At 60.7% G+C, this 21,496-nt stretch overlaps 9 protein-coding genes and 2 non-coding genes across 11 annotated transcripts; 6 read left to right on the top strand and 5 right to left on the bottom strand.

The window, feature by feature from the left end:
- Nucleotides 1-519: 519 nt before the first annotated feature.
- Nucleotides 520-2,387, top strand: A1Q1_00412 (uncharacterized protein; the record flags this gene model as incomplete). The annotated part of the gene is made up of 3 exons (XM_014326061.1): nucleotides 520-702; nucleotides 927-1,275; nucleotides 2,011-2,387. 3 exons carry the CDS (start codon nucleotides 520-522, stop codon nucleotides 2,385-2,387), a joined length of 909 nt encoding a protein of 302 aa, XP_014181536.1.
- Nucleotides 2,388-4,707: 2,320 nt separating this feature from the next.
- A1Q1_00413 (uncharacterized protein) lies at nucleotides 4,708-6,544 on the top strand (the record flags this gene model as incomplete). The annotated part of the gene is made up of 4 exons (XM_014326062.1): nucleotides 4,708-4,783; nucleotides 4,927-5,058; nucleotides 5,227-5,387; nucleotides 5,606-6,544. 4 exons carry the CDS (start codon nucleotides 4,708-4,710, stop codon nucleotides 6,542-6,544), a joined length of 1,308 nt encoding a protein of 435 aa, XP_014181537.1.
- A 276-nt stretch (nucleotides 6,545-6,820) lies between these two features.
- On the bottom strand, nucleotides 6,821-8,059 carry A1Q1_00414 (uncharacterized protein; the record flags this gene model as incomplete). Its single annotated transcript, XM_014326063.1, has 1 exon — nucleotides 6,821-8,059. One exon carries the CDS (start codon nucleotides 8,057-8,059, stop codon nucleotides 6,821-6,823), a length of 1,239 nt encoding a protein of 412 aa, XP_014181538.1.
- A 779-nt stretch (nucleotides 8,060-8,838) lies between these two features.
- A1Q1_00415 (uncharacterized protein) lies at nucleotides 8,839-10,347 on the bottom strand (the record flags this gene model as incomplete). The annotated part of the gene is made up of 1 exon (XM_014326064.1): nucleotides 8,839-10,347. The coding sequence occupies one exon, from the start codon at nucleotides 10,345-10,347 to the stop codon at nucleotides 8,839-8,841; it is 1,509 nt and encodes a 502-aa protein (XP_014181539.1).
- Nucleotides 10,348-10,932: 585 nt separating this feature from the next.
- A1Q1_t122 lies at nucleotides 10,933-11,004 on the top strand. The gene has a single exon. It is a non-coding gene; the product is annotated as a tRNA-Met (tRNA).
- Nucleotides 11,005-11,319: 315 nt separating this feature from the next.
- On the bottom strand, nucleotides 11,320-11,391 carry A1Q1_t123. The gene has a single exon. It is a non-coding gene; the product is annotated as a tRNA-Asp (tRNA).
- A 438-nt stretch (nucleotides 11,392-11,829) lies between these two features.
- Nucleotides 11,830-13,287, top strand: A1Q1_00416 (uncharacterized protein; the record flags this gene model as incomplete). The annotated part of the gene is made up of 3 exons (XM_014326065.1): nucleotides 11,830-12,122; nucleotides 12,167-12,592; nucleotides 12,645-13,287. The coding sequence occupies 3 exons, from the start codon at nucleotides 11,830-11,832 to the stop codon at nucleotides 13,285-13,287; spliced, it is 1,362 nt and encodes a 453-aa protein (XP_014181540.1).
- Nucleotides 13,288-13,505: 218 nt separating this feature from the next.
- A1Q1_00417 (ATPase) lies at nucleotides 13,506-14,792 on the bottom strand (the record flags this gene model as incomplete). Its single annotated transcript, XM_014326066.1, has 3 exons — nucleotides 13,506-14,590; nucleotides 14,629-14,671; nucleotides 14,709-14,792. The coding sequence occupies 3 exons, from the start codon at nucleotides 14,790-14,792 to the stop codon at nucleotides 13,506-13,508; spliced, it is 1,212 nt and encodes a 403-aa protein (XP_014181541.1).
- A 272-nt stretch (nucleotides 14,793-15,064) lies between these two features.
- Nucleotides 15,065-17,708, top strand: A1Q1_00418 (ubiquitin-protein ligase; the record flags this gene model as incomplete). The annotated part of the gene is made up of 4 exons (XM_014326067.1): nucleotides 15,065-15,194; nucleotides 15,232-15,515; nucleotides 15,603-16,770; nucleotides 16,918-17,708. 4 exons carry the CDS (start codon nucleotides 15,065-15,067, stop codon nucleotides 17,706-17,708), a joined length of 2,373 nt encoding a protein of 790 aa, XP_014181542.1.
- A 382-nt stretch (nucleotides 17,709-18,090) lies between these two features.
- A1Q1_00419 (uncharacterized protein) lies at nucleotides 18,091-19,975 on the top strand (the record flags this gene model as incomplete). The annotated part of the gene is made up of 2 exons (XM_014326068.1): nucleotides 18,091-19,265; nucleotides 19,306-19,975. 2 exons carry the CDS (start codon nucleotides 18,091-18,093, stop codon nucleotides 19,973-19,975), a joined length of 1,845 nt encoding a protein of 614 aa, XP_014181543.1.
- Nucleotides 19,976-20,078: 103 nt separating this feature from the next.
- A1Q1_00420 (uncharacterized protein) lies at nucleotides 20,079-21,188 on the bottom strand (the record flags this gene model as incomplete). The annotated part of the gene is made up of 1 exon (XM_014326069.1): nucleotides 20,079-21,188. One exon carries the CDS (start codon nucleotides 21,186-21,188, stop codon nucleotides 20,079-20,081), a length of 1,110 nt encoding a protein of 369 aa, XP_014181544.1.
- Between the last annotated feature and the right edge of the window lie 308 nt (nucleotides 21,189-21,496).

The following is a 21,496-nucleotide window of genomic DNA, read 5'->3' on the forward strand; positions in this document are numbered from 1 at the left end:
CGTTCGTCGAGGTTGAAGCAGGCCGTAGTCACTTCGTTTTCCTGATTCCTGAATGTTAAAAGACAGAACTCTCCCCTCGCCTCGCTGTCGGCCCCTGCTGCGCACAGGTACGCGCTCCTCCCTTCTCTTCCTTGTCCGTGGTATGCAAGTGACTACCTCCTCTTCTCCGTGCAATCAGATCCGAGCGCATCAACTTCACTGAGAATGTCATGTAACCTTATCGCGTCCGTGTCGAGGTCATGTCTGTGCCTCATGCCAACGGCCGAGGAATCACGGCCGCATCCGGCGGAGATCGCCGCGACACCTCCAGTACTCCGGCTACACTCGGTAATCGGTAATTGCGCGGCGCCGAGCCTCTCCACTATATCTCTAGCCTCCGTGCATCGTGCTTCGTGCCCACTACATCGCATTCTCCGACCGCACCACATCAAACACAGCGCCTACCCAGACGGCGGTTACAGCATCACTCATCGCAGCGAGAAACGACTGAACGTGCTGTGAGAAGAACAAGCAGCAACCATGTCCGACGGTATCCCCAAGATCCCCTCGCGCCGGAACCAGGACCCGGCGCACGTCATGAACCTCTCCCTCAACATGGGGTATGAGCCGTGCTCGAAGAAGGATATTACGATCGTCGATCTCGATATCCAGGTCTATGGGCTGGACGAGATCCAGGGCAGCACGAAGCCCGTCGTCGCTATTGTGAGTCCGCTCCTCAGGTGCAGTCAAGAATCCATCTCCGAGACGCCTGGCCGAGCTGCTCCCTCGCTGTCAGGGAGACGGCCTGACGCGTCCGAGTATGCATCAGAGCGTCCTTTCTGTTGAGAGCGTTGTTCTTGGTGGAAAGTGATGACGAGTGGAGCCCGAAGCGAGACCGATGGAGCGAGGCACCGGACGCGATGAGTTGTGAATCTCGCTGACCTCAGCTCATCGCGCACGGCTGGGCGAACAACGCGGCCCAGATGGCCAACATGTCGCACGGCTTGATCGGTTCGATCCGTTCTCGCGGCCCTGCTCCCCGAGACGTGATCGTAGTCACGGTCGATCAGCGGAACCACGGCCCGCGCAAGACGAAGAAGGACACGCTGTCGTACAACAAGAACCCCTGGCGTCTCGTCGCGATGACGGCGACGCTGACGGGCGGCATGCAGGACCAGCAGCTCATCATGGACTACCTCGAAGACTACGCTTTCCCAATGGGGGGACGGAAGATTGTCGAGTTCATGGTCACTGGTGTGTCGCTTGGTGGGCACGTGGTGTGGAGGTTGATGCAGAGTGAGTACCGCAATCTGCCGCTGCGGCGAGCTTTAAGCCTTATAGAGGGGTATGGAGATGGAGAGGGCAGAGGGCGGAGACGGCGACCATGTGGGCTCCAGCGACGCACCGTTACGCCGGAAACGCAGCCTGCAGCCTACAGCCTGCCATCCAGGACATGCAGGACAGCACCCAGGATCCCATTCCGTGGCGCCTGTCGGTCCAACCATCTCGTTACCTGACAACCTGACCTGCCCCGACAATTCACCCATCCCTGCCCTCGTCTTGCCCCCTCTTTCCCATTTTCGTCCCCTCATCCCCTATCCTCCCCGCACTCTTTCCCTACCCTCGAGCCAAGCACTGCCCAAGGACACCGAGTGCGAATGCTGGGCACGCGCTAGTGCATTTGTCTGCACTGCGGCCCGCTGAATACGCCGCTTACGTTGGGCGATCCTCTTAGCCTCACGCGGGTTTAATATGTGTGATCCTCAATCCCACCACACCTGAATCGCTACTGTCGCTCGATCATGGGCCGCACTCGGGTCGGCGGGGCTGTGACTGCACTCTATGCACGGAGGGCTCCACCCGTCTCTGAATGATGCGGCGATGCTCAGATGGATGGGCTCATGGTCAGCTTCCTGGATCGATCCCCGCCTGGTCGCCAAGCGATGTCTGCCTCCTATTAGATCTCACTCTTGCTCTCTGCCCCCGAAACAAGAAGCTGACTCCCAGGCGACCCGCGCGTCCGCGTCGCAGTGCCCATCATCGCGGTCCCGGCCGACGCTCTGGGACGCGTGCACACCGCTCGTTTCAGAGCCGAAGGTGTCCTAGGCACTGACAAGATGTTCTACCCCGCGCGCACGCGGGCCTTCTACGAGGACCACAAGGGTCCCCAGCCGTACAGGGGGAAGAAGATCCTGGCACTGTGCGGAGGCGTCGACGAGGTGATTCCCCCACGACTGGGCATGGACGAGTGGAACGACGTCGTGAACCTCCTCGGCAAGGAGAATGCGCAGATGGTCGTGCAGGACAACGCGGGTCATATCTGTACGCCGGAGATGGTGGGGCATGCGGCCGAGTGGTTCTACAAGTGGGGCGTCAACGTGCAGGACGCGGACAAGGCGAGGCTCTAAAGAGCGCTCGGCGCAGTTGTAGAGATTTAGACATGGAAAAAGGCAACAATGGCAGTCACCCCGGGCACACACGGACGCGAGGACGCGTCCGCAGACGCGATGAGGCATTAAGGAGAGTGTAGGGAGCCCGAGCACCACGGCTCAGACGCGTTTCATCACATGACGCTTGGGCGCCATCACTGTCTTTTGTGCAGCTGGAGACGCCCGACATCACCGAGACCAGCTGGTCCTGCAAATGCGAAGCGGAGTCGATGAAGGGTACACGCTCTGGACCCTCCTTCCTTGCTCAACCGGCACCGAACCATCAGCGTCAGCGTCAGTGCATCAATCAGTCTCACTCTGCGGCTGTCTCAGCTTAGCGCGGAGCTTGGATCTCTGCGGCATTTCTGGAATCTGGATCGCGCATTCCCACTCCTGGCCCTTGGCCGGCAGAAACTCCAGCAGCTGGGGAAGAGAAAAGCTTCTCTTACCTGCTCAAATCTGACGCCACGACTATTGTCCTCTGTATGGCATGTGTGGAAGGCGCCGCGGCTGGCGGCTGACGGCGCGGCGCGGTCTCGGACCCAGTGGGCTGGGCGGCTGGCGCTGCGGGCGTTTGGTCGGGCGTTCTACCGGGCTCAGTGGGTTCTGTCAGTCGTTCAAGTCACCATATCAGCCGTATGAGCCTGGCCGAGATATGCATGCTCCTCTCGTCGTGGGCGGGAGGTGTCTGGCGTTTGCAAGCTCCCCAGCCGCGCGTTGGGACGCTTCTGAGCCTCCAGGCGTCGACGGTGACCCGCTTTGACGTTGGATCGATGTACCGATGTGCGGGAACGTCTTGCATGCCAGCATCTCGTGATCCGCGTCGACCAGATCCCGGATTGTCAAACCACCCGGACCATTCATGGGCCGTACTGTCCGGCCAGCACTAACCCAGCGTCGTGCGACGTCCCTTGCGTGCCCCGACGTCGGCATCTTTGACGAGACCCGCGGCGCCCCCCGCGCAGAACGACCCACTCGACACAGCCCCGCATCTCAATGCAAATGTGCGGGCCACCGATCGTCGCCTGTCACGGTGTCCACCGTGAAGACGGTGTCCCGGTGGCCCGGTGGCATGGTTCTTCCATCGGTCGAACCGTCGGGCGTCGTAAGTTTGTTCATTGTGCCTTGAGCCATAACGTGCGACGCCGGCGGACCGGCCGCATCAATTCTGATCAAGAAGGATTTCTGGTGCGTCGTAGTCTCACCATGCCCTTGGTAGTACCTCCGAATATCCTGTGCCTCGTCCCCCCAGGACGAAGGAAGAGGTGGACATACCGGTTCGGTTTCTCGGCAAGTTACGAGGGGGTGGGTGCTGCTGTTGGGACGGTGACTAGGACATGAGCCAGGACATGACCAGGATTGTGGGGACCACTGGACGGCCTCGGTACTGGATGAATGGAGAATAGGTCACTCAGGCCCGGCCCGCCAGGTCCGCCATGCACCAGGGACAATTGCGAGAGCCGAGACTGAGGCGTCGGAGTGCGTACCGTAACTTTTTACGCTTGCGCAAGTTGCAGTCGGCAGCACATTCATCGAGGGCGGCAGTCATGTCCGAAGCCGGCGTGCCGCATGGCCCCATTGCTGGAGTACACTCCCATGTGTGTGCGCAAGTCTTGCAACTGGCTGATAGAGCGGAGACTGCAGGGGCAAAGCAGGGGGGTTTACGACAAACGCACGACAAGCTTGGTGACTGTCTTTTTCGAGGGGCATCAAGCTGTCGGGGTCCAAAAAAACTGTAAAACTCACAGACGAGTGCCAAACCTAGTCGTACCTGGCGAGGAAACCTTTGCCAGGCACTGTCACCTTTCAGGGCGCGCCCAACTTTACAAGTCCCGTCGCCATCCTACAACCCCCGCTTGACGCCTGCTGCACACGCCTCGTTCGGCGCCTCCTACGCCTCCCAGCCGCTGCCGAAAGAAGATGCGTGCTTTGGGATGTGCGTGCTTCCCCAGATCCCAGGGTTGCACCGTGCAGACAAAGGGCCAAGCCGAAAGGGCCGTGCTAGGGCTGGCATAGGGCAACAAAGGGCCAGGGGGGGATGCGCAGGGGCGACAGCGGTCCTGCGTCCTGCAACCAGCACCTCCATTCGCATGCGTGCCCCCGCTGCAACCCCCCTTCTCGTGGTATCCTCGTCTCCTGTTCCTCGCACTGACGGCGCATGGCTTGCTGACAGTCCCCGGACACGCGCAACTCTGTCCAACATGACTCCGGGACCTAGGCGAACGCCAGTTGGTCAACGCACCGAGGTTGCTCTTTCTCATCCTTCCATCCTCTCTCCCACCCTCACCCCTCGCTCACCATGTCCTCGCTCATGTCGGCCACCTCGTCCACGGTCGTCAACAAGGCGCAGTGGAAGAACATCCTTGTTGTCGGTGGTGAGTATCTTGCTGTCCCACATCCTCAAATTTTTAAGGACAGCGACGTCAAAGAGCAAGCAAGGATGAACCTTGCACACCTCGTATCGCTTCGCCGCTGCTGTCCCTGTCTGGAAGTGCAATGTATGACTGACCAAGCGCAGGCTCCGTCGCTGGCCACTCGTTCGTGAACGCGATCGCCCCGAACCTTCCCCCCAACTACCGCCTGATCATCATTGAGCGCAACGAGTTTGTGCAGCACAGCTCGTTCGTCGTGCGTGCGCTGGTCGCACCTGGTACGTGTCTACCAACTTTGCTCGGCTGTGCCTTGAGTGTGCCATTTCGGCCGGAGGCCGGACTGGGCTGGCTGGTCGTCGCCCTGCTCACGGGCCTCCTGCACTCTAACCCTCCGCCACTCCCCAGCCCCTTTCACGTAATGTGCGGCCACTGACCACCCTCTGCAGGCTGGGAGAATGGCGACTTCACCGCCCCGATGAACCAGCACACCGTGTTCCCCATCAACAGCAGGCATCGCGTTGTGTGCCCGAACCGCGTCGTCAAGCTGCGACGCAACACGGTCTGGCTTGAGCACGACTTTGAGGGCTCGGACGAAATCGAATTCGAGGTGAGTTTACAGCAGTTCTGCCGTCCTTATCATTCCGCCGGAGAGCCCGCCTCGCCCGCGGCGAGCTCCGGTCTGTGGCCGGTGAACCCATACGGCGACCCTCCGGTCTGCGGCGGAAAACGCCACCGCGTAACTTGGCGTTCCACCCACATTTTCGCGCCTTTTCTGCTTGCTTGCTTGCCGCCCAATGCACGAGACAAGACGCTGACGTACAATAGAAATGCGTGATTGCTACGGGAGCTCAGTCGCCGGTGCCCATCCGACCTGCGCCCGGCTCGACGCTGGAGCAGTGGAAGGACGAGTTGCGCGCGAAGCAGGCCGAGATGAAGGACGCCAAGTCGATCCTCATCGTTGGCGGAGGCAGTGTCGGAATCGAAGTCGCGGGCGAGATCTACGACCTGTACGGGCGCACGAAGAAGATCACGATCGTGCACTGGGACGTTGGACTGCTGCACCCCTCTGACTCGGGCGCGAACACGAAGCACACCTACGTGCCCCCGCGCACGAGCATGAAGCTCGTGTCGGCGCTGCAGCGCCAGCTGACTGCGCGCGGCGTCGAGTTTGTGCTCTGCGACCGTGTCGACTTCTCTGCCGCCGAGGCCGAAGAGTGGGGCGGCAAGTCTGGCGCCCTCGGCGAGATGAAGCGTGTCCCCCTCGTCTCGGGACGGTACATTATGGCCGACTACGTCTTCGACTCAACGGGCAACAAGCCCAACTCGCAGCTGGTCTCCTCCGTCGACCCCGGAGCGGTGACCACGAACGGCTACGTCTCGATCGACTCCATGTTCCGCATCCGCGGCTCGCACCCTCAGTCCATCTTCAAGGGACAGTACTATGCGCTCGGCGACGTCGCCAACGCCCCGAGCTGGAAGACGGGCGTGGCGGCGATGAGCGAGGGCGAGGCGCTCGCCAAGATCATGACGGCCGAGATCAAGGGATGGCCCGCCAAGCCCTACTCGCCCTCGAGCAAGCTCAAGGAGAGCACGGTGCTCCTCGGCTCGCGCGGCGGAGCGGCCATCATCAACCTGCCCATCATTGGCAACATTCGCGCGCCCGACTTTGTCGTCGACCGGAAATCCCGCGACTTCCTTGCGGACAAGATCTTCTTCTCCCGCTTCCGCCAGCTCGGGTACACCGACAGCACTGTCAATCTCTAAAACCACACACACACACACACGCACAATCATTTGTTCAAACAACCACCACAATCGTTCCCGATCTCCTATATTATGTGCTGTTTCGTTCCCCCGTGTCTCCCAAGCGTGTTTGCGTGTTCGTCGTTTCCGGTTCCCTTTCGTCTCCGCTGGTCTGTTGTATATAGAACCCTATATAGTCTATCTCCTCCCGCGCTCCTCCTTGGGCGCTCCACGCTCTCTCAACGGGCTATAGCTCAGTAGCTCAAGAAGTATTAACATCTATGCCTTATCTACGTGTTAAGCCTGAGCTTGGTCTCTGTAATGATTGTCCAGTCGCTGCTTCTCCTTCTGCTCCTGCTGCGGCGTCAGGCCCTCCCCATCCAGCCCCCCGTTCCAAGTCTGCCGCACAAGGCGCCAATACCTCTCCGGATCCTTCTTGGCGTGCGCGACGTGCTGGCTACCCTTGAACTTTTCGAGCCTGACGTTGAATCCCCTATCGATGGCCTGGTGCGCGTGCTCCTCGACATCGGCGCTGGGCACGAGCGCATCCTCGTCCGAGTAGATGTACGTCCGTCCCCGATCCACGCCGAGGAGCTTCGGGTCATTGTGCGAGTCAGCGCTGAGGCGGAGCGGGCCGCCCTGTCCCTCGCCGCCGATCAGCCTCGAGAAGCCCGGCATACGCAGCCGCAGCCAGAACCAGCAGCACATGAAGTGGATCAGCGGCGCGAGCAGCCGCCTCAGCCAGGGATAGGGGATTGTGAGGCTGAAGGCAGTGAAGGTCGCCTTGTAGTGGAACTGGCCGGGGCAGGAGTCCATGATCAGCTTGTAGCGTGGGAAGACGCTCGATTGCCGCCGGATGCCCCAGAGAGAGTTGCTGCCGCCGTTGCTCCAGACGTGAACTAGCATGGGGCCGCCGGCGTTGCTGCGTTCCGGCTTGTCGAGGCCCGTCTTCTTCAGCAAGTCCTTCGACACGCCGCTGGCACCGGCCTCGGTCTTGGCGTCGGCGGAGACAGGAGAGGGCACGGCGAGGGGCAGGAGAGGGTTGGAAGCGTACGCCTCGACGAGGCGCGCGGCAGGACGCAGGTTCTCCCGGGCGGCACGCGGCTTCATGAAGTCTGTCGGCTCGCTGCGCACGAGTAGGATCGGGCTGCTGGGAAAGAGATGGCGGTACGCATCCGTGTATTTCTGGATATGCTTCGGGGCCGCTCCCATCCAGGTGCCGAGAAGAATGAGCCCGGGGTCGCGGCGGGGCACGGCCGCGCTGCCGCTGTCGCTGGACGCGCTCGAGGAGCTGTTGGAGGTGGTGGTGGACTCAGCAGAGGGGGCAGAGTATACCGAGTCCTTTCCAATGTCCGAGATTGACGACCCGAGCGTCGTAGTGGACGCCGCAAGCGAGGAGACCGAGTCGGCGGGGGGAGGGGTGGGTCTGCGGCCCGGCGCGGGCGGAAGGGGAGGAAGGAAGTACACGCTCGGCGAGAGCTTGATCATGCCCGCTGCGGCGCTCGCGGCGGCGGAGGTGGCGACCCTGCTCGACATGGCCGGCTGTTGTGAAGGAGTGTGTTGATTAGTTGGGTGTGATGGACGCGAGGCGAGGCAAGAGGGAGGGAGGGAGCGACTTTATGCACCACCGGCAAAAGGCGAGAGGCCTAAGCGGGCCGGACTTGCGCGAAACAGGCAGACGCGCTGTGACCACGTGGTCACCGTGCCCTGCCCGCCGGCCGAGCTATGCTGCGAGCGCTGCAGAGTGTGCAGTGCACGGAGCCGGTGATGCAGTGAGGACTACGTAAAGGCTGACGTTCTTGGAATGCGAGCTGGACTGCGAGTGTCGTGTGTGGGACAGGCAGAGCTGCGTTGCGGAAGACGATGAGAAACAACGGGGCGCCACCACTGACCAAGGTGGATCAACTTCATTCCGTGGCACTTAGCAGCGGACTGACAACTTGCACATTGCTGAGCAACCTCGGATGCCAAAGATGCCCAGCACAGAGCGGCGCTGTCTGCGTACGCGTATCCTGCTGCAGCGGTGCTCGCCGCCTCAAATGTGCTTGTCTCGCACCCGAGCCTGTGTGGCATCGTGCACACGCACTGTCGCCCATCGCCATCCCGGATGATCAAACCGCACTGAGCACTGCGACAAAGCTTTTGTACTACACTTTGGGCTCAGCGAAGCGGCTGTCGCCGCCTGCAAAGCTCAGTACAAAAAGCAGCCGGTTCCGGACGACGCCGATGGTGCTGCTTCGACCATCAGACGGGAGAGGAGCGTTTGCGTAAGAGCTGCCTTCACATGCCTCGTCATGATTATTCACTACGGTGTACTATTTGTTGTGCTTCTGCACGCTCACGACACTTCCCACCTGTGATGTCGAGTCAACCAGATCCCAGCCCTGCGGTCCATCTGGCGTCCAGCCCCGCTTCAGCATGCCCAGCAAACGACCCCGAAACACCTTCAGCTCGGAGTACGTATTGATCTGGGTTTTTCTGTACTCTTCACTATCCTCTCCGTGACGTTTAGCAGCCTTTGCAATTTCCTTTGCCGCTTTCTGAAGCGCAACGTCCCACAACACTGCTGCGCGACGGTTGATCACGGACGTGTTGGGTGTCGTGTCCGGAAGCTGGGGGGGAGGCGCGTTCACGATGTAAGGGGAGGGAGTGGCGCTGTTGGGCCGCTGCGGTGTGAGGGCCGGCGAGGGCCAATGCTGGAGCCGCTCGCGGAAGCGCTGTCGATGGGCATCTGCTGAGCTCCCCTCGCGCGGGTGCTGGATGAACGGGTCGGTGTCTCGCTCCGCGATCTTCTGGTCGCCGACTTCGCTCTCCTTGTCTACGGTGTCGTCGGCTCTATCCTTGCTGTCTTGCTTGCCGCCCTCCTCATCGTCCGATTTTCCGGGAAGATTGTCCTCGGTACTGTTTCTCTCCCCACCGCTCTTCTGGTCACCGCCCTCATCATCGCTGTCTTCATCACCACTGGAGTCGTCACTGTCGGTGCCATTCTCGCTGCTACTCTTTGTCCCGCCCTCGCTTTTCCCAATGCCTTGGCCGTTGCTACCCTCATCATCACTTTCACTTCCGGTATCGCTGTCGCTGTCACTGTCACCGCTACCCTTGCTTTCCTCGTTGCCCTCCGCCTCTTGTCTCTCGCCGCTCCCATCACCGCCAATGACCGACTTGGTACTCTCCGGCACGGCGTCATTGGGGTTTCTACCTCCTCCCTGTCCTCCAATATGGCCCTTCTCATCATTGTTGAGATCAGCATGAGGAGAGCTGTCCTTGGCATCGTCATCCTCCGAAGGCCGGCTATGCAGCTCGCGCGTTACCGGAGGTAAAATCGAAGCAGAGGAAGAGTGAGTGCGGACGCGGGCAATGGGAGAACCCGGCGTGCCCCAACTATAGCGAGGTACGCGGGCGCCGACTTCTGAGGCTCTCCGAGCGGTGCCAACTATGGGGCTGTGAGGAGCGGAGGAACGAGTAACATGCGTCGAAGAGGTCCTCGTACTGGCTCTTGCAGGAGAGGACTCAGATACAGAGTCACGCTGGCCGCTGTCAGCACGACCGTGACAGTCGCAACAAGGGGATCGATCAGCTGACCCGGCACTGAGGTCGCGAGTCCCACGGACGTCGGGCGAGACCTGTGCGGAGGGTTGTTCGGTCAGAGGTTGCGGGATAGTGACGGTGATGGTCACATGGAATGAGCCCCTACGGCTGCCTTCGCCGCCTTCTCTTGAGCGCGAAACTTGTATCGGGGACGCTGCAGTCGTAGCGTCCAGGACGTTGCGAGACTCTTCACCCGGGACCGATACAGCTACGGTTACCTTGATGTCCTGCGACATGACTGGGACCGGCAACGTGTGCGGTATGGTGGATAGCGCCGTGCAGGAAAGGGGCGATATATTGCAGGGAGGCCGGGCACAGCAAGGCGGTATAGTGTTGAGTTTGTTGATGGGAGGAAACGATGATGCATCACCAGATAACCACATGACGGTAGTGGCGAGTGAGGAAGCATTCAAAGTTCGGAATGGGTATAGAAGCTCAGAAGATGTGACCTTGAGTCGGTGCGACGTCCGCGACGCGGGCCGTGCTCTTAGGACGACCTTGCAAGCGGGAAAGGACGGTAGAAGACCGCGCTACTCCTCGAGGCGAGAAGGAGCCAGGACTGTGACAGCGCAGCGAAGCATGCCATCGGATGCGAGTATGTGCTAGCTCACGCACACGTACGCCCCATCCCTAGCACACGGCACCGGCCCATCGCCCCTTCACCGGTATCTGCTCTGTGCCCTCAACAGTAATCCCTCTCAACGCCATCACTACCTGTCTGAAGCCCAGCCCCGAGCCCTGCGTCGACATCACAATGCCTAAGCATGTCATCACCGACGCCGGCGCCGCGCTCCCGTGAATCGTCTCGGCGTTCACCCACAGCCCCTATAGTATAATGGTCAGTACGCGAGTCTCATAATCTCTAGATCTCAGTTCGATTCTGAGTGGGGGCACGGAACACGCGAGTGTTCAACACTTTTACCTTTTACGTGTTCGCAAGGCGTTGTGCGGCGTTCGAGTATGTGCTCTCGTTGGTCGAAGGATGATGTGGGACATGAAAATGCCAGGAACTGCCACACGGTCCCTCGCACCAGACGAAATCCGTTAGCGCCCTTGGTAACTCAGATTTAGCGCTGCAAGCGCAGATTTCTGAAACACTAGTCGTCCTCCGGTTTGTCACCCCTCCACCAACTTCAATACGTCCTTCCTCCTTCCAAAAACACTCTCTTCATGCATGCATGACGCGAGAAGAGGCAGAAAAAGGAGAGCTTCCTGTCGGAGAATCGAACTCCGATCTCCCGCGTGACAAGCGAGCATACTAGCCGTTATACGAACAGGAACAGATCGTTTCTTGATGATTTGGGGCCACCGGCGCTCGATTCTCTTCGGTGGGCCATTGCGTCACGTGATTAGCCCTACATTTGCCACCCAAAGGCAACGAACATTGCATGACGCGAGATCCGAGGATGGAGGGCGGGGACGGAGCTGGAGTACATGCAGTGGCCGTCGCAATACACACATCTTCGTGTTGCATTGTCATTGTCAAGTCGCTTCATACCTCGTGCTTCTCGCACAAAACGCACGCATGTCGCCCTCGCGCGACTACGACATACCGCGCCCGTCACGGATACGCCTGTAAGTGTTTTGCTTCTTTCCCACCACTCGGTTCCCACAAACACCCTCGCTTCCCCCCTTTCCACTTCGCATCTCTTCCTTCTCCTCTTCTCCAGACCTCGTTCCCACCAGCCCAAGACTACTCAAGCACTCCTGGTTGAGCCATGGTGCGGCATGTCAAGCGCACGCCGCACGGCGTGACGATCACCGAGCTTGATACTGGTCCCGACCATATCTCTTTCTCTCGAACTACCACGTCGGTGTCTGGCGGGCGCGGACACTCCAGCACACGCTCTTCCACGAGTCTTTCGGCTGTTCAGTCCAGCACTCGGCATGACAGCTTGGACGAGTCACACATCCAGTCTATCATGGAGGCCATGAACGACATGGCGGAGATGAGCTCGCTCTTCGATCGCATCTCTTTGGGGGGACGCAGTGAGCGCGAGCAGCGTGGAAGGTGGGACAGCTCTGGAAGCAGTACGTACTCAAGCTGACAAACAGGAAAGAGCCTCAGCGTGAGCGAGCGGAGCGACTCTTCGCGAAGGAACAGCGTGCGCAACGTCGCTTGAACGAGCGCATTTCTCGCGCCAACGGCTACCAGGAGTACGCGCCGCCTGACCCGTTCGGTGCTCAAGGCGCAGGGCGCAGCTCACGTCGTCGCGCAGGATCCGTCGAGGAGATGCCATCAACCACCGGATACGAGCAGCGCATCCCTAACCGCTATGCGACGGGCTCGTCATCATCGAGCAGGTCTGGCGACCGCTACGGCCGCATGCGGATGCCAGACCCCTTCGAGAGGTTTGAGGAGACGCTGCGCGACTTCCCCTTCTCAGGCATTGGAGCCGGCTTCGCGTTCCGCCCATTCGACTTTGGTGGGATGCCCTCAGGCTCTCGTGCCCCTCCGATGGCTGGGCGCACCGACGACGAGTACGTGCGCCATGTGCGGGACGAGTTCGACGCTGCGCGTGAGAACTTCGAGCGTCGCCGCCGTGCACACCCGTATCCCCGCGAGGCGAACCCCGACTATACCTCTGAGCACCGCTACTACGAACATCTGGGCGAGGGCTTCGCCAACCCTTTCTGGGCGCCTCGCGACGGTGGAGCCGCTCGTGCCGCCCGTGCCCAGAGCGAGGAGCGCGCCCGGTTCGGCTACGCCAGGGCACTATGACGACAGGGCGGAGCGTGCCGCCGAGGCCGAACGCAGGGAGCGCGCGAAGAAACTGGAGAAGGAACGTGCAGCCAAGCGTGCCGAGCAGCGGCAGGCATGGGTTAAGCGCTCGGCAGCGCTGTTCACGACGGGCGAGATCCAGAGCGTCCGCCTTACGTTCCAGGACATCCCGTGGCCCATCTACGCTGCCAAGGGTGGCGAGGTCGAGTACATCGTCACCCTTGACGACCTGTGCACCAAGAACGTCAAGGAGTTCCTCCTCGACCTTGCCCGCGACAAGACCGAGATGGAGTACGAGGCTGCGCGCAAGAAGGTCCTCAGGGACGCCATCCGCATGTTCCATCCCGATCGCTGGCACCGCGTCCTTCCCCGCGTCGAGGAGGCGGAGCGCGATAACGTCAAGGACGGCGTTGAGCTTTGCTCGCGCATCATCAACGACCTCCTCAGCCAGTAACCCAATACCTCAAAAGAGCCAGACCAGATAGTAGAAGTCTCTCCGTCGACCAGATTCAAGCTCTCACATAGACACTCCCCATCCATCTCCCCTCACGTTGTTCATTGTACGCTCCCCACTTCCCACCCTCCCCCCTATAAGGCTTCATAAATCACACATCACATCGGATTTGTACATATATGGAATAAATGTATCTCTATACTGCTGTCGCGCGCTGCTTAAACCGCCTCGTAGTCCATCGCGGTCTCGTGCTTCTTGACGTCCTTGATCTTGCGGACGGCCTTCATGAGGTCCTCCTGGATGATGGCGTCTCGCTCGTTACGAATGGCAAACATACCCGCCTCGGTACAGATGTTGCGGAGGTCTGCTCCGTTGAATCCGTCCGAGAGCTTGACGACGGCCTCGTAGTCAATGTCGCCTGACTTGTTGATACCCTTGGCGTGGATCTTGAGAATCTCGAGTCGTCCCTGCTCGTTCGGGAGGGGAATCTCAATCTTCCTGTCAAGACGTCCGGGACGGAGGAGGGCGGGGTCGAGCGTGTCGGGGCGGTTCGTGGCCATGATGAGCTTTGTGCGGCCGAGCGAGTCGAAGCCGTCCATCTGGTTCAGGAGCTCCATCAGGGTGCGCTGGATCTCACGGTCGGCACTAGTTCCCTCTGAGAAGCGGCGGCCGCCAATGGCGTCAATCTCGTCCATGAAGATGATGCAGGGCTCGTGCTCGCGGGCGTACGCGAACATTTCACGCACGAGACGCGCGCTTTCGCCGATGTACTTGTCGACGATGGCCGAGGAGACGACCTTGAGGAAGTTGGTGTTGAGCGTCGCGGCGACGGCACGCGCGAGGAGAGTCTTGCCCGTTCCCGGCGGGCCGTAGAGCAACACTCCCTTCGGCGGCTTGATGCCGACACGCTCGAACAGCTCCGGGTTCATGAGCGGGAGCTCGATCACCTCACGCAGCTCGCGCACCTGCTCGCCGAGACCGCCGATTCCGGCAAACGACACAGCTCCAGGATCCTCGAGCGACATGTTGTACACCATCGGGTCGACCTCGCGCGGCAGAATGCGCATAATCGTGAGCGTCGTCATATCGAGCGACACACGAACTCCGGCCTTCAGCTTCTCCACAGGCAGCGTTGGGCGATACGAGACGACGTAGCGCGGTCCGCTCGACGCCTTGACAATGAACCGCTCGTCGTCCAGCTGCTTCAACACCTCGCCGATGATCTGTCCCACGCTCTGCAGCGCCTTCATGTCGTCCTCGGTCTTGTCATAGTCGGAAGAAAGCGTGCGGATGTTCAGTCGCACTGTTTGTCAGTTGACTCGTGACACCCAACAAACTCACCCTTCTTGAGGTTCTCCGAGAGCTTGCTATGCTCGTTGACTTTCTGCTTGTCAGCTCCCAAACAAGCCATAAAAGCTCACGTTACGGTACTCCTTGAGCGCGGCGAGCTTCTCATCGTCGTATGCCGGCTTCGGAGTTGAGGAGGATGCCTCTGCGGTGGCCATGGTGAATCGATTGTGCAGAGGGAAGCGTCACTCACCGCTGCTGAAGTCATCACCAAGTCAACGCGCGGCGTCATGGAACAACCCGGAACCTATTCCATCCACCCCTTTACTACCGACGGACGAGCGGGGATCTCCGTGACCATAGCACCTCCACTCAGATGACCTCACCGTAGCGCAGTCGCGCAGGAGACCGATGGGAGATGCATGCCTGCGCTCGATCAGCGTCCAAGTCGAGTCCTCCCAGCTTTCTTGGAGACTGCACACCATCGACCATGCCGCCTTTGGTAGCGCTTCCCTCGCGCTCGGATGCCTTCAGTGACTACCGTCCGAGCCGTAATGCTCACACCGACCTCCTCACCAACAAGCGCAGTGGCGGGCGTATCGTCAAGATCGGTCTCAATGGTGAGAGTTACCGGGATCCTGAATCAACTGACAACAGACGTTCCCGGCATCAATGTATCGGTGAAGGACCTGTCAACCTCCGTCTCGAGCATCCTGCAGGGCCAGCAGCCGCCCCCGTCCTATCACAAGATCAGCGAGCAGGTGCATCAGCTCGTCGTCCGCGGCGATGACACTCTCACGACACTGTACACCAAAATCAATGTCGAACTACAAGCATACGTGAGCCGTATTGTTCGCGACTCACGCGCATTCCTCATGGCACGCGAGAAGAACTGGCTTGGAAAGCTTCTTGCGACTTGGAAGGAGTATTCTGATCGTGTGGTGAGCTGCCCAATTGTATGTCATGAAAGCTGACATCAGCACCTCCTCGCCGCCGTGTTTGTGTATCTGGATCGTGTGTGGTGCAAGGAAGAGGGACTGGAGAATATCGCCACACTTGCGACAAACTTCTTTGCTCTCGATGTATGGAAGAACGACCTTCTTTGGGAGAAGACTCGGAACGAAATCCTCGCATGGGTCAACGCTGAGCGACAGGGGGTGGCGACGGACCGAAATGCGGTCCGGGAAGTTGTTTCCCTCTCCCATCGCCTTGGGACGTTCAAGAAGCTCTCGAGTGTATACCTGGACGACCTCGCCGAGCACTACAGCCGTGAGGCACAGGACCGGCTCAATGCTGTTGTTGCCGGCGGCACCGGGACGGAGTACGTCTCATGGGCGTTGGCTAAGGAGGCCGAGGAGGCCGAGCGATCATCTGTCTTCTTCAGTGATCCCAGCGAGGTAGTCAAGAGCCTCCGACTAGCTGTCGCTCACCCTGCGAGCGAGGTCGTCCGCCCCGCCCTCGATGAGGCGATGTACCGCGACGACACCGAAGCTCTCAGCCGTCTCTACGTCTTCTGCAAGGAAGGCGGACTCGTTCCAGTGTTTGCTGGTGCGCTGCGATCGCACATTGAGCAGCGCATGAAGCAGCTCATTTCGGATCCCGCGAACGACCCGCAGATGATCGACAGCACGCTCAAGTTCAAGCGGTTCGCAGACGGCGCCGTTGGGCAGATCTTTGGCGGGGCGGGGCGCACATCGCCCACCCGAGCTGCTGCGCCGAGTACGCCGCGACAAAGCCGGCCATCAACGCCATCAGAGGGCCTGCAGCCGCGCAAGCGGCGAGCAGAGTTGGCCAGCAGGCTGCCCCAGTCGGAAGTGGCAGTCGTACTTCGCGGACGAGAAGCAATGGGCACATCATCAACTCTGCCCGAGCCACAAGAACCGCAGATCAAGTCTCAGACTCAGCTCGAGCTCGAGGATGCGGTGCGAGCGGGATTCAAGGCCGGTCTTGGCAGTCGGCAGAATGCGCCCGCGGAGTGGATCGCGAAGCACCTTGACAGCGTCATGCGTCGCGGGCCAAAGGATGGCGAGGACGAGTTCAACGCGCTGCTCGACGAGATCGTAGCGCTTGTCGGGTTTACGCCTGACAAGGACGTGTTCCGCGCTTTCTACACAAGCGGACTCGCCAAGCGTCTCCTGCTCAACAAATCGGCGAGTGACGACATGGAACGCAACATGATCATCAAGCTGCAGAAAGGTAAACGCTGACAGATGCGCCTGTGCAAGCTGACATGCAGAAATGGGAGAGGAGTTTACGTCCGGAGACGTCATGATGAAGGATCTGCAGTTGTCTGAGACGTGAGGTTGAGGGGCTGGATGAAGGCTGACTTTAGGTTGGTTAAAGGCTATCAGGCTGCCAGGGCGAAGAACCCGGACGACTTCAAGGACCACAGCGACTTTACCGCGAACGTGCTCACGGAATCGGCATGGCCGACGTACAAGCTGCTGAAGGACGGGTGGGCGCTGAAGCTCACCCCTGGGCTCCAGAGCGCGCTCGACTCTTTCACAACGTGGTACACAACGCAGCACAAGAACCGCAAGTTGTCATGGCGCCACCAGCTGGCAACCGTAGTCATGACTACACGCCTCGGCGGCGGCAAGTACGAGATCACGCTGTCGTTGTTCCAGGCTGTCGTCCTGCTCCTGTACAACGAGGAGGATGTCCTGACGTGTGCGGAGATCCAGCGAAGAACGGGCATCGAAACCTCTGAGCTGGTGCGCACGCTACAGTCGCTCGCGATGGGGCGGAAGGGCACGCGTGTGCTCCTGAAGCGGCCATCCGGCAAGGAGGTGAACCCCGAGGACGAGTTCTTCCTGAACAAGAAGTTCCACAGCGACAGAATCAAGTTCAAGATCAACCAGATCCAGCAGGACCTCAGCAAGGAGGAGAGCAAGGAGACGAATGAGCAGGTGCTTGTGGACCGCGTCTCCGTTCTCGAGGCAACCATCGTACGCATCATGAAGGCGCGGAAGACGCTCCCGCTGGCGCAGCTCATCGACGCCGTGGTAGTGGACGTGTCCAAGCGCTTCCCGCCGGACGTAAAGGAGATCAAGAAGCGCGTCGAGAGCCTGATCGAGCGCGAGTTCCTCGCCCGCTCAGAGCAGGAGCGCAACGTCCTCAACTATCTTGCGTGATATGTATTCCAGTGTTGTTGTGCACTGACCAGCGGAAACGCCACACAGATGGCGGGTACTGACGCCGCTCCCAACCGGCGGATCCGGCTAACGCCGAACATGCCTGTTGGCATCCGGTGTTTTGACGCGGGGTAATGCGGAGCCGCACGGCCGAGTCTCTTCTTCTCTTCTTCCACTTCCTCACACCGCACTGACCTCGCAATGTACACCGCGCACTGATCACTGCAGGGATGACCAGACAGCCCGTGCTCTACATCTACGGCTGATGCGCGACTGTCTGTCTGCATCGTACCAAGCAGACACAGAACAATAAACAATCGGCGACCGCGCGACGCCCCCCGCTTCAACAAGTTATCGTCATATAACTCGACCGACGTACGAAATGAGGTCTCGTCCATCATCATCTGTCACTTCACCAGAGCGTCGCAACATGGAGAGTGCGCAGCTCGGCTACTCCTCCGCTGAGCGCGAGCCAGACAGGCCGCGCTTGCCTCGCCTTCCGCCTAGGCCGAGTGGACAGTCTCCGAAGCGCCCCAGCTCTCTCAGCACTCCCAGCCCGTCTGAGCCGGAGGAGGAGATCGAAGCGACATCAGACGCCCTGGATTCGCCCGTGGCTCCTCGGCGCCGGAGCAAAAGGTGCACCGGCAGTTCGGCCGCGAGCAACGACAACTCTGCGTCGGCGACGAGTATGAACCCCATGCCTTCCAAGACCAAGAAGACTAGAGCCAAGCGGCCAGCTGGGAACGTTCCCGCTGCGACTCAGGACGACACCCCGGTCGCAGTGCAGCCGACGCGTAGGATCACGCGCCGCCAGACCAAGGAACGATTCCCTGAGCCCGAGGAACCCGCCGAAACCGCCGAGCCCGCCATGCCGATGGTGGCAGGGATGGCCCCCGAGCCGACCGGCATTCCGCCTAGGCGCCCCATTCTCCGCTCCAGGGCTGCCAGGGCTGCGCCCGTCTCGGACGCTGCCGACGCTCCTGTGACGCGCGCGACACGGAGGGCGAAGCGTGTCTCCTTCTACGACGCTGGGGTGGAAGAAACCTCAGAGGTTGAAACCGGCCTTGAGACTCCCTCGTCGGCCGACGAGTCCCAGAACGCTGAGGCGACGCCGACGAAGACATCGAAGAAGAAGCGCAAGCGCTCCTCAACATATACCACGCTTGAGGCTGCAGACTCGCCCAAGTCCGCCAAGATCTCTCGAACATCCCGTACTGCAAATGCAGCGGTCGCCGACGCGTCGACTCCCGAGCCGACCGCTTCTCCTGACGTTCCCGTCGAGGTCGAGGTTAACGCAGCGCCGCTGACGCAGAAAGTGCCCACGACTCCAAGGCGAGCGAGACGCTCCCTCATCACTACCGGCACGCCCAGGACACCCGTGAACGCCACGGCGGTCGACAATGCAGTAACGAGGGCTCTGGCTCTGCGCGGGTTCGCAGGCTCCCAGGTCTTCCGGTCCAGCTCACAGGCAAGTCAGTCGAGCTCTTCCCCCGAGCCCGAACCCGCCGCTCCTCTCGAACCCGCGCAGCATGAGGTAACCATGGACGAAGACGCAGTGTAAGTCCAAAGCTACGCGGGACCTCAGCTGACATCCCAGCTCCTCGCCGACGCCTTCTCAGTCCGAGTCTGAGTCGCTCCCTGTCCCGGCGATGGAGTCGAGTGGCCTGACGCCCCAGTCGCCCATGCCGGGCTCCTCTGCGTCCTCGTCTTCGGGTTCCGAAGGGGAGGACGGGTGGGACTCATCGTCGTCTGCGGCGTCGTCGTCTTCGTCTGATACAGACCCACCGATGCTGCTAAGCGGAACGGAGCTGGAGCGAACCATGTCCGCGATTGACGAGGCATTTGTCGCGCCAGTGATCCCGTTATTGGATCTTCCATTTCCCGTACCGGTGACGCCGACGCCTGCCCCCGTGTCCGGCGAAACGGCACAGCTTGACAGGGACTCGTCGGCCGACAGCGAGGAGCGCGTCGAGCGCGCTGTGCAGGATCGCGCCGTGCAGGCTGAAGCTGAGGCTACGGTCGAGCCCAATGTTGAGCCCTCTGCTGGTACGACATCTCAGCCCACCGAGACCATCGCTGAGGCCCGCCAGCGCTACAACGACCTGACGAGGGAGTTTGACGCGCTGCACAAGGAGTTGGAGGCGGAGAGGGCCAGGGTGCAGGGCCTCAGGGAGGTCAGGCAGCAGCGTACTCAGCTCAGGCGCGAGAATCAGCAGCTCAGGGCTCAGATCATGACGCTCGAGCAGAGACTCACACGACTGTCGTAGAAAGTGTACGCGGCCGGTGAAGAAGTACTGAACATATGTGAATACATTTCTAAATCTGCAGTCTAAGTATCCTGTGTCATTGCCTCTCGTCAACATTGCTGCATTAGAGCTTGGCCGTCTCGCCCTTGTACGTCGGGTAGTCGATGTAGCCGTGCGCGCCGTTCGTGTAGAACGTCTTGCGGTCGTAGTTGGTGAGGTCCCATTCGTGGGCAATGCGCGCGGGGAGGTCGGGGTTGGAGATGAAGTACCTTCCCATGCCGATGAGGTCGCCGGTGTCCTCGGCAGCCTTGAGCGCGCCCTCGGGGCGGTACCCGCCGGCCGAGATGAAGGCAATACCGGCGTCGCGCACGACGCGGCGGATGGGCTCGAGGTCGTCATCCTTCACGACCATGTTCTCGGGCATGTCGGTCGTGCCGTACGTGCGCGGCGTGACGGCGTGGACGTACGCGAGCTTGGGCTGGTGCTTGACGATGAGCTTGGCGTAGGGGAGGAACGTGTCGAGGGGGACCTTCTCGCGCATGCCCTGCACAATGCCGAAGGGCGACATGCGGATACCGACGCGCTCGGGGCCGATGGCCTCGCAGACGGCGTCGAGCACACGCAGCGGGAACTTCGTGCGTCCGTTGATGTCACCGCCGTACGAGTCGGTGCGCTTGTTGCTGACAGATTGCAGGAACTGGTCGACAATGTATCCGTTGGCGCCATGGATCTCGACGCCGTCGCAGCCAGCAGCGATCGCGTTCTTGGCCGCCTTGGCGTAGTTGGCGACGAAGCGGTCGATGTCCTCCTCGGTCATCGCCTTGACGGGGACGGGGACGGGCTTCTTCGGGTTGGCGACGTACGGCTCGCCGCTCGGGCCGTACACGACGGGCACGAGGGCGGGGTTGGCGGTACGGCCGAGAGCCCAGATCTGGATGAAGATACGGCCACCCTTGGCGTGCACGGCGTCGGCGATCTCGCGCCACTTGGCGACCTGCTCGTCCGAGAAGATGCCGGGGGCGCCGGCGATGCCGCCAGCCTCGGCGGAGATGAAAGCGCCCTCGGTGATGAGCAGTCCACCGTCGGACGCGCGCTGCTTGTAGTACTCGATCGCCATGTCGGAGGGGACGAGCGTCTTCGGGTCGGCACGGTTGCGGGTCAGCGGGGCGAGGACGACGCGGTGCTTGAGCGTGTAAGCGCCGAGCTTGGTGGGGGTGAAGAGAGCAGGGGCCATGGTGTCCGTGTCGTTGGTGAGGTAGAGGGAGGGAGACAAAGAAGAACAAACGGGAGGACCAAGAGGATAAGGCGGCGGATGATGACGCCAACGCTGGCTTAAATTTCAGTGCTCGGTGATGGCCGACGGCCCCCAAGAAATCAGGAGCCAGAAGATGATTGCCGGTCGTGCCGGGTGGAGTAAAGCCGGCCCACTAACGGCGCATGCCGCCGCCGTACGCCGCCCGTTGAGTAATCCGACTTCAAAAGTTGGAGATCTCGCTAACTAACAAGCACACCATTGCTGACTGAGAAGCACCGGCTTACGCA

This window comes from Trichosporon asahii, assembly GCF_000293215.1.
Source record: "Trichosporon asahii var. asahii CBS 2479 unplaced genomic scaffold scaffold00020, whole genome shotgun sequence".
Taxonomy (NCBI): Eukaryota; Fungi; Basidiomycota; class Tremellomycetes; order Trichosporonales; family Trichosporonaceae; genus Trichosporon; species Trichosporon asahii.